At 34.8% G+C, this 16,147-nt stretch overlaps 1 protein-coding gene across 1 annotated transcript in view; it reads right to left on the reverse strand.

Annotated features, from left to right (window-relative positions):
- HTR3B (5-hydroxytryptamine receptor 3B) overlaps window positions 1-11,982 on the reverse strand; it is a 32,144-nt gene extending 20,162 nt beyond the window's left edge. Inside the window, 3 exon segments of the mRNA XM_036221555.1 lie at window positions 5,638-5,798; window positions 10,085-10,274; window positions 11,911-11,982. Coding sequence (XP_036077448.1) covers window positions 5,638-5,798; window positions 10,085-10,274; window positions 11,911-11,982 — 423 coding nt within the window.
- Window positions 11,983-16,147: the final 4,165 nt, after the last annotated feature.

The following is a 16,147-nucleotide window of genomic DNA, read 5'->3' on the forward strand; positions in this document are numbered from 1 at the left end:
GGAGTAAGGATGGGTATTTCCTGGCATTTGATTAAACAATATGGTCTATGATTTTAGATCTAGTATTTTTACTAGTGTGAGAAAATAAAGCTAAGAAAAGTAAAATTGCTAAAAGAGGGAATTTTTGTGTATCATTTAAGTTTTCTTGTTCATGAAAAAATAATGATTAGGGGTTTATATAGGCTAGAGGAAAATTATTCTAAAATAACTTACAGCAGACAAAAATAACTTAAATCCTGTTATAACAAGTCTATGATTCATAGCACAGCATTAAGATATTAATCCAGAAAAATACCTCCATTAATATAAATAAAGAGGATTATTATTGAGTTATTTTAATAAAATACATTAAAATAATAATGTATTATGGGATATATTGTGTATGTATTTTTAAATTGGAGACACAATTTTACAAGTAGTACAAAGAACAAAGAGTAGGTAAATGGAATTTTACTATTTTAAGAGTTGTACATTTTATACAAAATGTAATAACATTAATTCGAAGTGCATTATATTAAATAAGTATGAAATTCCTAAAACAACATCTAAAAAATAATACAGAGGGATGCTAAAAAGCCAATGGAAGAACTAAAATTAAATATTAAAAAAATCAATTTACCTACAATAAGGTAGGATAAGAGGAAAAGAAGAACACAAAACAAAACAGATGGGCAACTAGGAAACAAGTAACAAGATAGTATCGGTAAGTGGACGAAACACTTCAATTAAAATGCACAGATTGATAAGTTAAAAAAGCAATACCTTGGAATACTGCTCAGCAACAAGAAAGAATAAACTATTGGTATTCCCGACAACCTGAATGAACCTGAAGGGAATTATACTGAATGAAAAAAAGCCAATCTCCATTAAAAAAAAAAGAATGATATCTTACCACTTTTGACAACATGAATGGACCTAGAGGGTATTATACTAAGTGAAATAAGTCAGACAGAGAAAGACAAGTACCATATGATCTCATTTATGTGTGGAATCTAAAGAACAAAATGAATGAACAAACTAAATAGAAACAGATCCATGGATACAGGGAACAAATTGATAGTTGCCAGATGGGAGGGAGGTTAGGGGGCTGGGTGAAAAAGGTGAAGGGATTAAAAAGTACAAATTGATAGTTACGAGATAATCATGAGGGTCTAAATACAGCATGAGAAATGTAGTCAATAATATTGTAATAACCATGGATGGTACCAGGTGAGTAATAGACTAATTGGGAGGCACCACTTCGTAAATTATATAAATGTCTAATCACTATGCTGCACACCTGAAACTAATATATATTGAATGTCAACTGTAAGTGAATAAAAAGGCAATCTCAAAGGCTACATATTGTATTATTCTATTTATGTAATATTCTTGAAAAAATACACTTATAAAGATGGAGAAGAGATTGACCAGTGGTAAGTGGTTAGAGATTGAGGGGAGAAAGGGTTGTGGCTGTGAAGGAGCAGTTCTAGGAAGCCCTGTGGTGATGACTGCATAGCTTGATGTAGTGGCAGTGGCAGTGGCAATTGTGGTTACACAAAGCTATGCATATGATAAAATTACACAGAAGCACATACACAAATTTAAATACATGTAAAAATGGAATAACCTGAATAAGCTCTGTGGATTGTACCATGTCATTTTTCTAGTATTGATAACATATTACATGTGTGTAAGATGTTAACATTAGGAAACATTGGGTAAAAGGCACGCAGAAACTCCCTGTAAATTTATTTACAACTTCCTGTAAATTTATAATTATTTCAAAATAAAAAGTTGGGAAAAAAGCGAGACCCAACTACCTGCTATTTCCAAGAAATGACTTCAAATATACCACAGATAGATTGAAAATAAAAGAATGGCAAAATATCTACCATGAAAAAAGTAAACATAAGAAAAACTTCAAGGAAAAGAATACTATTGAAGAAGAAGGGGAGCATTTCATAATGATAAAAAAGATCTGTTTATCAAGAATACATGAAATCCTACATGTGCATACATTTAATAACAGAGACAAACCACAATTACAGTTGTGGATTTAAACACTCTTTATTATAAAATTAACAAAAAATAAAAAAATTAGAGATTTTAACAATACTATCAGACACATTTATTGAATTTATATTTATAGAATAGTTCACCCTTCTATTCAACACTGTACTGGAGGTTCAAGCAAGTACAACAGGCAATGAAAGGAAATAAAGGTATAAAGAGTGAAAATAAAGAAGTAAAACCATCTTTATTCACAGGCAACATGATCTCAGAAAATCTGAAAGAATCTACAAAAAAAGCCCCTGAAACTAATAAAAGATGACAAGGTTTCATGAACCAAGACCAATATATACAAATCAATTACATTTTTGTATGCTAGCAATAAACAGATTCAATTTAGAATAGCACTTATAATAGCATCAAAAATGTGAACTACTATGGATAAACTTAACCAAATGTGTATAAAACACTGAAAACTATGAAATATTACTAGGAGAAGTTAAAGAACTAAACAGATGGAGAGATACACCGTACATGGATTAGAAGACTATAAAGATATCAGTTCTCCTCAAATAGATCTATAGATTTAAGGCAATTCCAATAAAAATTCTAGCAGTTTTTTTAACCAAAAATTAATGAATTGATTCTGAAGTTTATATGGAAATACGAAGGACTTAGAAAAGTCAAGACAATTTTGAAACAGAAGAACAAGATTGGAAGACACTATCTGATTTCAAGACATCTATCATACTACAGTAATTGAGAGAGTGTACTGGTGTAAAGTGAAACGTAACTATTAGGTGGGCAGAATAGGGTCTAGGAATAAACCCAAAGGTATAGAAAGATCTCTTGCAACTCAATAATAATATAATAAACAGTCCTATTTTTAAAATGGGTAAGATTTTAGCAAATGCTTTACCAAAAAATATGTATAATTGGCCAACTAGCTCATAAAAAGATGTTCAACATCATTAGTCTATAGTAAAATCAAAGTTAAAAACCACAGTGAGTTACCACCACGAACCTACAAGAATGATTAAAATCTTAAAAGATTGACAATATCAAGTGCTGGTGATCATGGGGAGGAACTGAAACTCTCACACATTGTAGGTAGACTGCAAAATGATACAGCCACTTTGAAAAACAGTTTGACAGACATTTATAAAGTTAAACACAGACTTATTCTACAACTCAATAATCCAAAAGAAGTGAAAACATGCAAATGTTTATAGCAGCTTTACTCATAATTGATACAAATTGGAAACAGCCCACATGTCCAACAAGTATCAAATAGATAAATTGCTGTACATCTGTACAGTGGAATATTACCACTGATATATGCAACAACACAACATGGATGAATCTCAGAGGCATCACGCTGAGTAAAAGAAGCCAAAACGAACAGAAAATACTATTTGATTTCATTATTATGGCATTCTGGAACGGAAAAACTGTAATGAAAAAAATAAGATCAGTGGTTTCCAGGGACTGAGGACAGAGGCAAGAGATAGGTTTTTTAAAAGATGAGTTTCATTTTATGTAATGTATATCTCAATTTTAAAATGCTTTAAAATTTTGTAGGAGAAAGCTAAAACAATGCTTAGAGGAAAATTTACCTTAAATGCTAAAATTAGAAAAGAAAAAGAATTAAAACCAATGATTTAAGTTTCTACTTTAAAAAAACTAAAGCAGAAAAAATTAAATGCAAACTAAGAAGAAAATAATTAATAAGGATAAACACAGATATTAGTGAAATAAACAACCGAGAAAATTCAAAACCAAGCTATGATTCTTGGAAAAAAATCAATAAAATTGATAAAACCTGGCAATATTGGTAAAGGGAAAATAAGAGAAAATAAACAAAATATGGTTATAAGAAATGAAAAAAGGCAATATCACTAAAATTCAATAGCCAAATTTTTTTAAAAGAGGAAAAAACTTAAACAGCTGTTTCACAAAAAAAGATATGTAAGTAACCGAGAGGCATATGAAAAAGAGCCCTAAATCATCAGCCATCAGGGAAATGTGAAGTAAAATCACAGTAAAATACCAATATACATGTACCAGAATAGCTAAAATTTAAGTTGGATACTATCAAATACTGATGAAAATGTGGAGCAATGAGAACTCTCATCGCTGACTGGTGAAAGTGTAAAACTACAACCACTTTGTAAATCTGTCTGGCAGTTTCTCGTTAAGTGTAAACTAATCCTAGAGTTAGTTATTGCACTTCTAGATTTTACCTAAGAGGAATGAAAACATAAATATACAAAAAGGCTTGTACAGGAATGTTCATAGTTTTATCAATAATATCCTAAAGAAGGAAAAAACTCAAATGCTTATCAACAGGAGAATGGATAAACAAGTCACAGTATAGCCATAACCAAATACTACTTATCAGTAAAAACAGACAAACTGGCATACACAACAACATGAGTGAACTTAAAAAACCTTACACAGAATGAAAAATCCAGACACAACAGAAGACACACAATAAAATTTCTTTCATACAGTTTTCAAGAAATGACAAAAATAATCTATGATGAAAGAAATCAGAACAGTGGTGGTCTCCATGGATAGAGGGGATGGGGTTGACTGGGAAGGAAATGAGAGATCTTTCTGGGGTGATGAAAATGTTTGCTATATTGATAGGTATGGATTATATGGGTGCACGAAGTTATCAAAACTCATTGAATTATATATTTAAGATTTATGCATTTCAACACATGTATGTTATACATTAATTAGAAAAAATAGTTTTAAGAAATAAATTGAAAAACAATTATTGAACTATTTTAACAATACAAGCTCAATAAAGTCTGCTTATGAGATCAATGTATGATATCAAAAGGATACTAGATTTATCTGGGGGATCACTTCCTAAAGTATACTATATCTAATCACTATATTGTATACCTGAAACTAATATAATATTGTCAATTGTATCAAAAAGTAAATTTAAAAAAAGAGAAATCAAAATAAATCTGGGACCTATCGGTATTAAAGACTGTAATTAAGTAAAAGTTGAAAGAGGAAACAGGGATAGCCATCAATAAATAAAAAGGCTTACTAAGACCACTGCTAATTTGTGCTTCACACAAATTTTCTCTTTTATTTCCACAAAAACTCATCTTTCAGATATAGTAGGAAAGACATGCTTTAATAAACAAATCTTCCCCCACCATCCTTAGTGAAAACCTTAGCTATAAAGTCCCTTATAAACTTGAGATACCCAGGCATTTTTTCTCTTTTAAAATTTTCAGGCAATAAGTGGTAGATATTTTCTTAAATGTACTAAGAAGTGTGAACCATAAAAAAAATAATAATAATGTATCATCATTTTTTGGTTTCAGCAATTCTTATAAAATATGTACTGTGATCTATGACCAGAATTCTTAAAACATCTTAATTCTGTGAAATTTATATTTCTAAACTATCTGTCCCTTGCAGTAGAAGTTGGGGGCTAGAAAGCATGATTTGCCTAATGAATAGTTTACCTCATGATCACTGCTAAATAAGCCTAGCCCAACTTCTCTACCAGCTTTACTACAGCCTCAAGATAAAAGTTCTCCTAGGCTCCTGCATAAATGGCAGGTAGATTTACAAAAGGGTAGCAGGAATAGGAAAGGGAAAGTTGGTCTTCACCACTTCCAATACAGCATGGACAAATACGTCCAGGTATACAGTCGTAGCCTCTGTCCGGTCTTGAACTGGTCTCACTTCCTTGTGATATTTCTGTAATAACCGTTTGGTGAGATGATACAGAACAGAATTCCTGGGATGAGATGTATCTATGGCTAGGATTCCTGTAAAAGAAAAACATCATTGTGAAGATGAAAATAAGAGGAACTTAGCATCTTTAGGTTTCAGACAATTCCAGACTTGGTGGCTCCCAGCAGAATATAGTTTCAGCTCACCCCAATCCACTTAAGTTTACAACCAGCTGGTAGGCTTTTGGGAAGACAGTTTTAAATAACTGATATAAGCTGGTGGCCTAAGTGTCCAATAGAGAAACCTCATTGCAAAGATAAATAAATCAACCCAATTTCCAAGGATGCAAATTGTACCCACAATTCCATTTTTATAGCAATCATGCATCTGGGAGATAGAATCCTTTCTTTATTTCTGTATCATTTCCTCCTGGTACATGAAAGAAATCTTTCTATATACTTAGCCAAAACTCAACTTTCCCCTTGGATTTTTATTTTGACTTTCCATTTATAATTCAACAGTTAAGTAGAAAACACAGTCAGAAACATGGACAAACCAATGAACCCAAAGATCTGTGTGGATTTCTAAGTAATGGGATTAATAAGATTCTAAATCTTACTTTTCTCCTCAAAACAAACAAACAAAAAAATCTCTTCTCTCTCAGTGAGAATATGCACTTGTCAAAAAATGAAATCTTCATTTTGGGAGAATTCTCTCTAGTTCCAGGAAACAACCATTTCCTATGACCCAGGAATCTCAATTTGTAGAGGAGCAGTGATTGGTGTTGAGGGAGGGTAGGCCAGGAAAAAAGAAGCAAGAGAAATGAGCATCAACAATTGGAAGTGACAAATTTGTGAGGGTTTTCTCTGAATTGCAAAAAGATATTTTGTTCACAAGCTTTGCCAGCCCTTGGGGAATTCAAAGCTTCTCTAAGTCGTCGGACTGAAGCAAATTGCACACCTCCTGTTACAGTGCGTGAGCGAAATCTATCTGTAGAGTCCTGCACGTGAATTCGCCTGGGCTCTCAGTGGTTTTGATGGTTATTTTGATGAGCTGCTGAAAGTATGTGGGATCCAGCAGAAAACTGTAAATGAGATATCTTCTCCCTGTGCAACAATCCTGTTTATACCCATTTCTTTATGAATAATGTCATGTCACTTGCCGCCACAGGCAGCAATTTCTATGATTTATCAATGTCATTGTGACCAAAATGCTAACAACAATGCTGGAGGTGCAATTCCAGACTCATTGTGGGCAGTGGAATATTCAGTTTCATTACCATCAGAACTGGGAACCTAATGAGCATATTAACTCCTAACTATTCACCCAAGAATATGCCTGAAGTGGCATCAGCTATTCAGGCGTGCAGAACTACGGTGGGTGGCTTGCATCAGGCATCATTTTTAGTGTGTGTGTGTGTGTGTGTGTGTGTGTGTGTGTACTGTGACTGTCAAAAAAATGTGCTGTGAATTTCTCTACCTGAGATTATTTCTCATTGGCAAACCCCAGGAGAGAGAAGTCAGGAACACAAAGCAAAGCTGGTCTGGTGCTTTTCCCATGAACTTTGCTTTGAGCAACTTCACTTTTACCTTGCTTGGAAGCTCCCGATTCAAGTCCCAGTTGAGGAAATACTGAAATTGCATATTTCACTACAGGAAACTACCTGAGACAGAGTTAAAATATAATTCTGAGAAGTGAATGTGTTCCCTACACCCTCTGCTCATAAAGAGTCAAATTTGCCTCTGTTATCTTTTCTAGGAAACAATTGATCGATTCCCTTTGGATAAACATCTATTTCCTAGAACCTGTTAAGGTCTTTGGGTAAAAAGAGAAAGTTCTGGAAGCTAGAACTAGGAACAAAAGAGAAACAGGTAATGTCGGAGAAAAATAATAAGCAAAAGGAAGTGGGTTTAAATAAACTATAAGAGGAAAGATTTCTTTGTTTAAAATGGGAAGAAATAATAAATTACATTTCTACTATGAATGCAAATTTGCCTGAGGAGAAAGATCTATTATAGGAGAGAGATTAAGGATTTAAGTGACCATTAATTAACAGTAAATTATGCCCCTCGAAAGCTAATGTGACATTCACACAAGCACTAAATGACTCACAGTTCAGTGATGTTTCAACAGACACTGATGGAAGCTATCAACAGGCCCAGGAAAAATTCCTTGTTAGCACTGCCTCCTAATAATTAGCTTCAAATAATTCACTTGTAAGATTTCTGGAAAGTAGAATGTATTAGGGACTAAAATATGAAGTACTTTAAGGTGAAGAGAGATTTTTTTTTTTAAAGGTAAGAATACAATAGAATTATTCCTTTACTTTCCTTATTTGAATGAGTTTCCCTTATAGGCACCTATCTCAAAGTGTTCTGGGCACTTTGATAAAAAGAACTATTCTTGCTTTAGAGAGTAGACTATCTTTAGGATTATAAGAGAGTTATACATGTATCTGAGAAGTTATAAGAAAATAGAGCTGTAGGCCTGTGGTTCTACTGAATGCCAAATATTGACTGAATACATGCCATATGCTAGGCATGAGGATAAGAGCACTTTACTTGAATTATCTCATTTAACTTTTACAACAGCCTTATGAGATCTACATACTCTATAGCCTAATGAGAAGTCACTACTCTTATAGGTGACAGGCTCGGTGAGGTTAGTACCGCCCAGGGTCATACAGCTTGGAAGCGAAGAGGCTGGAATTCAAACTTGGCTGATTTGTGACCTGGCTCCCTGAAAATGTTAGGAACAGCAATGAGTAAGTAACCTTTCCCAAGAAAAGCTGACACACTGCATGGTGTACATTATTGGGCAGGGATAACTCATGGTTATTTCCTGCATATGTGTGTTTTCAGGTCAATAATATCCTACATTTGCATTGCGTCTTACAATTTCTCAATGCTATCTTATTTGATCTTCATGAATATATGAAATAAATAGTTAACTTACAGGAAAACCGAATCTCTAGGATATTAATTGACTTGTCCAGGGTCACCTGGCTGGTGAGTAGTGGACGGAGCAGGAACTGATTCACCTAATCCAGGCCTTCTACCCAAGCACAATGGCCCCAAGGAACAGCCAGGAATAGTGGTCAGTTCAATGCTCTTATATTTACATGCCATCTGTATATTAACCCAGGAAAAATTCCAAAGGGTGGATTTTTCTGTAACAAAGTTACTCAGTATGATTTATGGTCATGCATTGATTACTATTAAAACACCTTTTTATTCCCCATTTGGAATAAAAATCAGCATAATAAAAAACATTAGAAAGAGATATTATTAAGATTTTCTTCTGTTTTCTTACCTTCGTTTTTCTATGTTATCTTAGTTTAATGTTGCAATTATTTTCTGCTAAGAAACCCATTTGGCATTTAATGAAATTTCCTCTGTTTTCATTTTTATAATTAAGATAGGCTTTTATCCTTTGAGTTCAACATCCGGGATTTTTATACTTTAATGATAAGTGGTTATTTTTCTTTTCTACTCAATAGAAATAAAACTCATTCCAGTTTTTTTGGCTACCAAATTCCTTCTTCATCTCCATAATTGACTCATTCCACTTCCAGTTATATTTTAAAACATGGAAATTCGGATATGGCCTCTAGGAAAACCCTCAAGAAAGGAGGGTGTTGGGAAATGCCAGCATAAACATAAATTCTTGATTTGTGCATGTTTTCTGAGAATCAATTGTATCCTAACTAAAATGATTCAATTCAGTAGAGTTAATACTGGCACTATGAAAGTTTGGTTCCAGAAATTTAGAAAAAAACATTTAAGCTTCTAAAGTGTTTTTAAGGGGAATGGTACATTCGAAACATGCAAATTGACAGTACTCATTTTTAGAGACATACTCACCTCTGTAGACTTTGTATGGCTGGATGTATAGAGCCCCCAAGACCAAAACAATATCCAGGTGTCTGTAGCCATGACATATCCAAGGGACTCTTTCTCTGGGCTACTAAGAGCTTATAATGAAGCTAAAACTATTTTTAATAATAATAATATATTATTCAGACACAAAAGCAAATCTGAAAAAGAATGCCTTAAACTCTTAACGTAAATTGCTGCAAAGAGAATGATTCCTAGAGAAGCAGAGATTTATCAAACAATTGGAACATTCCAAAGCCTATTTTCAGCTATGTGTAAAAAGCCTCATTGTGTGACCCTTAATATATATGAATCTGTAATTGTAGGACAAAGTCACGACAAATCATTGTTCTCTGTGTAACTTCACAGGGCTGGCATTTTACAGATGATGAATAAAAATGGACACCTGTGAGGAATTAGTTATACAGCACAATGTAGAAAAAATATTGTCTTTAGCTTCTAAGAGTTAACAGCCAATGCCTAGTTAAATTATTCAGAGGACTCACCTGAGGCAGCCACCAGGATGAAGGGCCACAAAGGAGCCATCACACTTGCCAATGTTCCCGGACATGTCCCAAAGAGGAGAAATACAAATTGGGTGAAATGACACTCAATTTTTCTTAAAGGGCTCCTCTTCACACTGTTCTTCTCTGATTGCCAGTTTATGCTGTTCTTACTGGTTCTCTTTTGTAAACCCTAAATGGAACCAAAGGCAATATCAACACCGCATAAATGTTTTGGAATTGATACCATCACGATATCCCTTTACTTTTCCATTTGGTTCTGCCCCAGAATCAGATCATGGCCAACATTTCAATTTCCCTGACAGGAGATAGCTAAGTGAATAATGTAATCTAAGAGGAGCCCCGAAGGAGAGGAAATTCCACACTAATATGATTTCCTTTACAGCCTTTACCTAAGGCAATGCTCTTGCTGACATTCAGGAAACTAATTTCATTAATAATTGAGATCCAATAGTTGTTCTAAATCAGATATATGCAGTAACATTTTCAGCATTTCACAATGGTTATCGGACTCTTGAATTACACAACACAAATGGTATTGCCTGGTATTGCCTAATGCAGAATGACTACTAACAATACAGTGGTAAAAGTGCCTTTTGTTTTTCCTAAGCCCCTTTAATTAAAAGAAACATTGATTTTTGACAAATAGGAGTGCTTTTTAAATTTTCACTGCCCACAATTCAGAAAGCAGCCATGTAAGAGAAGACGCTCTAGGCTTATTGAACATAAAGTTTAACATCATTTAATAACATTTTGTTCACTTCCTCCCCCCCCAATTTCTACTGAAATATAATAAATTAGTAGCTCGTATCTACATTGTACAAGTCATTGAGTTTTTTAAAAAAAAATTATAGTTGGCAAACAATAATATATTAATTTCAGTTGTACAGCATAGTGATTAGAGATCTATATAACTCAAGAAGTGGTCATCCCACTAAATCTAGTACCCTCTTTCCTCCTTATACATTTTTATAACATTGTTGACTATTTTCCTTATGCTACACTTTATATCTCCATGACTATTTTCTAACACTCCATTTGTACTTGTTAATCCCTTTGCCCTTTTTACCGTCCCCTCAAACCCTTCTCCCGTCTAGTAGCCCTCAAAATAGTCTCTACATCTATGAATTTGTGTCCGTTTTTGTTGTTGTTTTTATTTTGTTCTTTAGATTCCATGTGTATGGGAAATCATGCGGTATTTGTCTTTATCTGATGAATTTCATTCAGTGTAATATCCTCTAGGTACATCAAGACAATATCTTTTTCCATCCCTTTTCTTTTAGTCTGTGTGTGTCTTTTAATCTGAAGTGAGTCTCTTGTAGGCAGCATATGTAGGGGTCTTTTTTTTTCCCTTATCATTCAGCCTCTCTATCTTTTGGTTAGAACACTTAATTCTTTTCCACTTGAGGTACTTATTGATAGATAGGTAGTTATTACCATTCTTTATTCATATTTTTTCTTTTTAAAATGTCCCACCAACATTTCCTGTAATACTAGCTTCATGTTGGTGAATTCCTTTAGCTTATTTTTATCTGGGAAGTTCTTTATCTGTCTTTTGACTCTCAATAATGTTTTGCTGGATAAAGTATTCTTGGTTGTAGATCCTGAGTTTTCATCACTTTGAATATTTTGTACCAAACCCTTCTGTCCTGCAAAGTTTCTTTTGAGAAATATGATGCCAGTCTTATGGGTGCTCCCTTGTAAGTAACTAATTGCTTTTCTCTTGCTGCTTTTAAGATTCTCTCCTTGTATTTAACCTTTGGCTTTTTAACTATGATGTGTCTTGGTGCAAGCCTCTTTAGGTTCACCTTGTTTGGGACTCTCTGAGCTTCCTGGGGTTGCATGTCTATGTCCTTCATCAAGTTAGAAAAGTATTCCATCGTTATTTCTTCTAATAGGTTTTTAACTTCTGGTTCTCTCTTCTCCTTTAGGTATCACTATGACAGATATTGTGACATTTAATTTTGTCCTATAAGCTCTTTAAATTATTATCATATTCTTGGATTCTTTTTTTCTTGCCATTGCCATTCTGATTGAGTGTCCTCAGCTTCCCCATATCGGTAATTCGATCCTCCGTTTCATCCACTCTGTTGATTCCCTCTAATATATTCTTCATCTCACATAATGTATTCTTCATTTATGACTGGTTCCCTTTTATAAGTTCCATTTCCATTTTTGTTTCCTAATCTCTTTGTGAAAGTTCTCACTGAGGTCATATACACTTCCATAAGTTCATTGAGCATCTTTATAACCAGTGTTTTTAACTCTGCATCTGTTAGATTGCTTGACTCCATTTTTCCTGGAACTCTGTTCTGTTCTTTCGTATGGGATCTGCTTCTTTGTCTTCCCATTTTGGTTGCCTTTCTGTGTCTGTTTCTATGTACTAAGAAAAGCTCCTAAGTCTCCTGGTCAGATTAGCATGGCTTTCTGTAGCAGGTGTTCAGTGGCACAGTCCTGAGAGGGGTTCAGCTACAGACCAAGTTTAATCCCAGCCTGTGACCCTCCGGAGCCACTTGTTAAGATTCAGCAAGCAATCTACACATGCTGTGCTTATAGTTGCCTCAAGAGACCATGCCAGAAACTGAGGCCAGCTGCCACCAGTGTGGGTCTTGTAACTGCTCAGCAAGGGGCGCAGGACTCGCTGAGGACACACCTGGATGCGGCTTGGGTAGGGCTATAAGTTGGGTAAGATGGAGTTTCAGGAAATTCTCTGGGTGGAGCAACCTCTGTCATCCAGTTTGATGATGTCTCAGTTATGGTGGCACTGTGTCTGCACTCTGGGAGCGGAGAGGACTCAACAGAGGCACAATAGATACTCCCGGCACTTCTGCCTGGGAGGAAGCCTTGCCATGTCCACTTGTGGACATGGTCTCTTTAAGAGGGGTCTGCAGCTGCTAGCTGCGACTGCCAAAACTGGACCGGGCTATCTCACATCTTTGCCCCCTCTTACCACCAACTGTTGCAGTGTGATTGCTTATTTCTTATTTCTCTCCCTAGTTGTAGGGCTTCCATCCATGTAGACCCCAAGAGACTTTGGTGCTGTTTGCTCCGTGTTTATGTCATAACTTTGATGTGGTCACAAGAGTCCAAGCTTTACCATCTACACCTTTCTGCCTGGCCTCCCCCCATCCCCTGCTTTTTTTCCCACTTTTTGATTAAGTGTCCATTTACTTTTAAATTATTATAATTCTATACAATAACGCTGTCTTCCATTGGTAGACCCAAGAAACAAAAACTAAATTTCATACCACTTCCAGCATCTGCCTGCTTTTTACTATAAATGGGATTGTAGAGGCACAAGTGGGAGATAAGTTTTCACAAAGTAAATTGTTGGGGGAAAGTATATACCAACCCTGTTCTAATTATTCAATCCCTTTGCTCTCCTCCTAATTCTCATTTACCAATAAAATGTAGCCTGATTGGTTTTCTACTGTTGGTGAAGTATGTTACAAGTATGAAAAGGAAGAGAACTAGGATGAACTCTATGGTGTAGAGTTGGGTTTTGGGGTATCAGTATGAATTCAGGGTTTTCAATATATGTAGCTCATTAAAAAATTAATACAAATGTAAATGTGTGTGTACATGTAGCTACATATATCCCTAGCTCTGTCTACTAGAGGATCTTGGAGCAGGGAAACCTTAATAGCAATGACTACATCTAGTGCCCAAATTTTAGTTTCTAAATACCATATCACCTGAAAGGAAGAAATGGAGAAATGACTGATACCAGGGCTGATACAGGGAAAGTACAAGAGGAGCCTAGAATACCTTGTTTATCATAAAGTAAAGAAGTACTAAAAGAAAAATGGGGATGTAAAAAGAAAATGAATGATGGGGATGTGATAAAAAGGACATAGGAGTCAGCTTGGAGGGGCTCCCACTTGCCAAATTTGAGACAATTCAATCATCAAAATTAATGATGATGAAAAATTATAACCCTCTAAATAAAATAGTAATCCACAAGTCCACACTGATTTAAATAAATGATTTGGAAGAAGGGAAGGCTTTCCCTTAAATTAGAATACCAACTAATAAATGTAAAAGGAATGATGGAATCTTCATAGTAATAATTCATTCAAGAAACATCAGTGGGTGATAACTAGTTGATGAAAGTTTGATGAGGAGTATGACATTTACACAAGATGCTTATTAACTAAAAAGATTTTTAAAAAACTTTTATTGGAGAAATCTGGCAGGCAGTGCCTTAATCAATGATGAAAGTTAACATCAACGGTCATGGGAGTTGTGCCACGACATAGGAGGAATGGAGAAGACACAGCAGTACTGCTGCTACCATCTAGCCCAAAATTCATAATTTGAATCTATCCAGGAGGAAATACCAGGCAATCCCATATTGTGGGACATTCTACAAAATAGCTTTGATAGCTTTCTTTAAAAGAATCAAAGTTACGATTGTGAAGGAAAGAATGAGAACTGCATTAAACAAAAACAAATTAAAGAGACATGACAACTCAAAGAAATGTGATTCTGGATCCTTTTACTATAAAGAACTTTTGGGGGAGGGTTGGTAAAACTCAAATGTCTGTGGATGAGATAGCAGTAATGTAGCAATGTTGTTATCCTGATTTTGATTGTACTGAGATTACATAAAAGAATGTTCTTATGTGTAAGAATAAGATGCTTAGTGCTCACAGATAAAAGAGAATCATATTGGCATCTTACTCTCAAATGGTTGGTAGGGGGTGGGGGTTGGAAGTTCTTTCTACTATTCTTCCAATTTTGTCATATGTTTGAAAATATTTCAGAGGAAAAACTAAAAAATGAAATGTAATCTGGTAGAGGAATTTTGATACAAATTTATAGAAAGTTTAATGGAGAAATATTCTTTAGATATATTTACCTCAATTTATTTATCTGGTGGCCAGATAAATGGGGCTTCATCAAGAAATGAGATCACAAAGGATTGATCTGGCTATCAAAGTTCAATCACTTTCCATCAGTTCTTCAAATTGTCGATTTCTACCTACGAGATGAATTAGTACAAGAGGAAAGCAAGCTGCGGGCAGCATATCTATGTAGGAAACACTTTTTATGAGAATAAAACACAGAAGCTTGACTTTTATGCAAAGGTTTAATTGAGATGATGATCAACATTATATTCTTGCCACACATTTCAGTAAGCCATAACTCTAAGTCAAACCTTCTGAGACATGCTTCCCCTACCTTTTCTTCTCACTTTCTCATATACCCATCTGTTACTGGAAGGCCATTGTTAATGATGTATAATACAGGTACATTACAATCTTCATTAGCTAATTTAACAACAGTCTGGCGATCCTTCCATTACAGCTCTTTATTGGCTGATGAATTCTGCCAAGATGTGAAAAGCTTTGTGTGAGTAACTTATCTTTAAGGTAGTTTATATACAGGTGCTTCCTAATCTTCTCTTGATCATTCTGCCCTGCCAAGCAGCTTAGATCTTTCTTTTCCAACTTTACTGTCCTGTCTGGGTTTAGTTTGTTTATTCCTTACCTTTTGATTTAATGTCTTTCTTCTACTCAGTCTTTAATTTTTAATGAAAATTGTTGCTCCTCACTCCTTAAATATAGCACTTTTTACTCACACTGTTTCTTACAATTCATTAGTCAAGGATTTCACCCCTTCCCTTACATATCTCTTTAGGAAAGATGAGTATGGGGGTGGGGGAAACCCTTTCCAGACCTTTTAAGCGGATTATTGTTTAAAAAAAAAATTAGAATCATCAGGGGCTAAGCACGTAGGCTTCTTAAATATCACCTGAGCAAAAGAAAGACATTACTCTGAGGTTTGAATATGCCATTCTCTGATAAAAGTTCAACACAGGCCTATAATTAAGAGAGTACCTATAAATATACTTCTTCCAGAAGTCTCTTCTCCACATTCCCATGAGCCCTTGCACTTTGTTTTTCCATTATTTCCAAGAAAGATATGACACCTCCTAGATGGACCAGTGTATTTTGGAGGAAGCAGGGGGAGAGGGTTTATTATGCAAATATAATAAGGAAGTGTTTATTATGCAAACAGCAACTGAGTTATGTGTCCTTT

The sequence above is a fragment of the Rousettus aegyptiacus genome, unplaced genomic scaffold, assembly GCF_014176215.1.
Source record: "Rousettus aegyptiacus isolate mRouAeg1 unplaced genomic scaffold, mRouAeg1.p scaffold_m13_p_5, whole genome shotgun sequence".
NCBI lineage: Eukaryota > Metazoa > Chordata > Mammalia > Chiroptera > Pteropodidae > Rousettus > Rousettus aegyptiacus.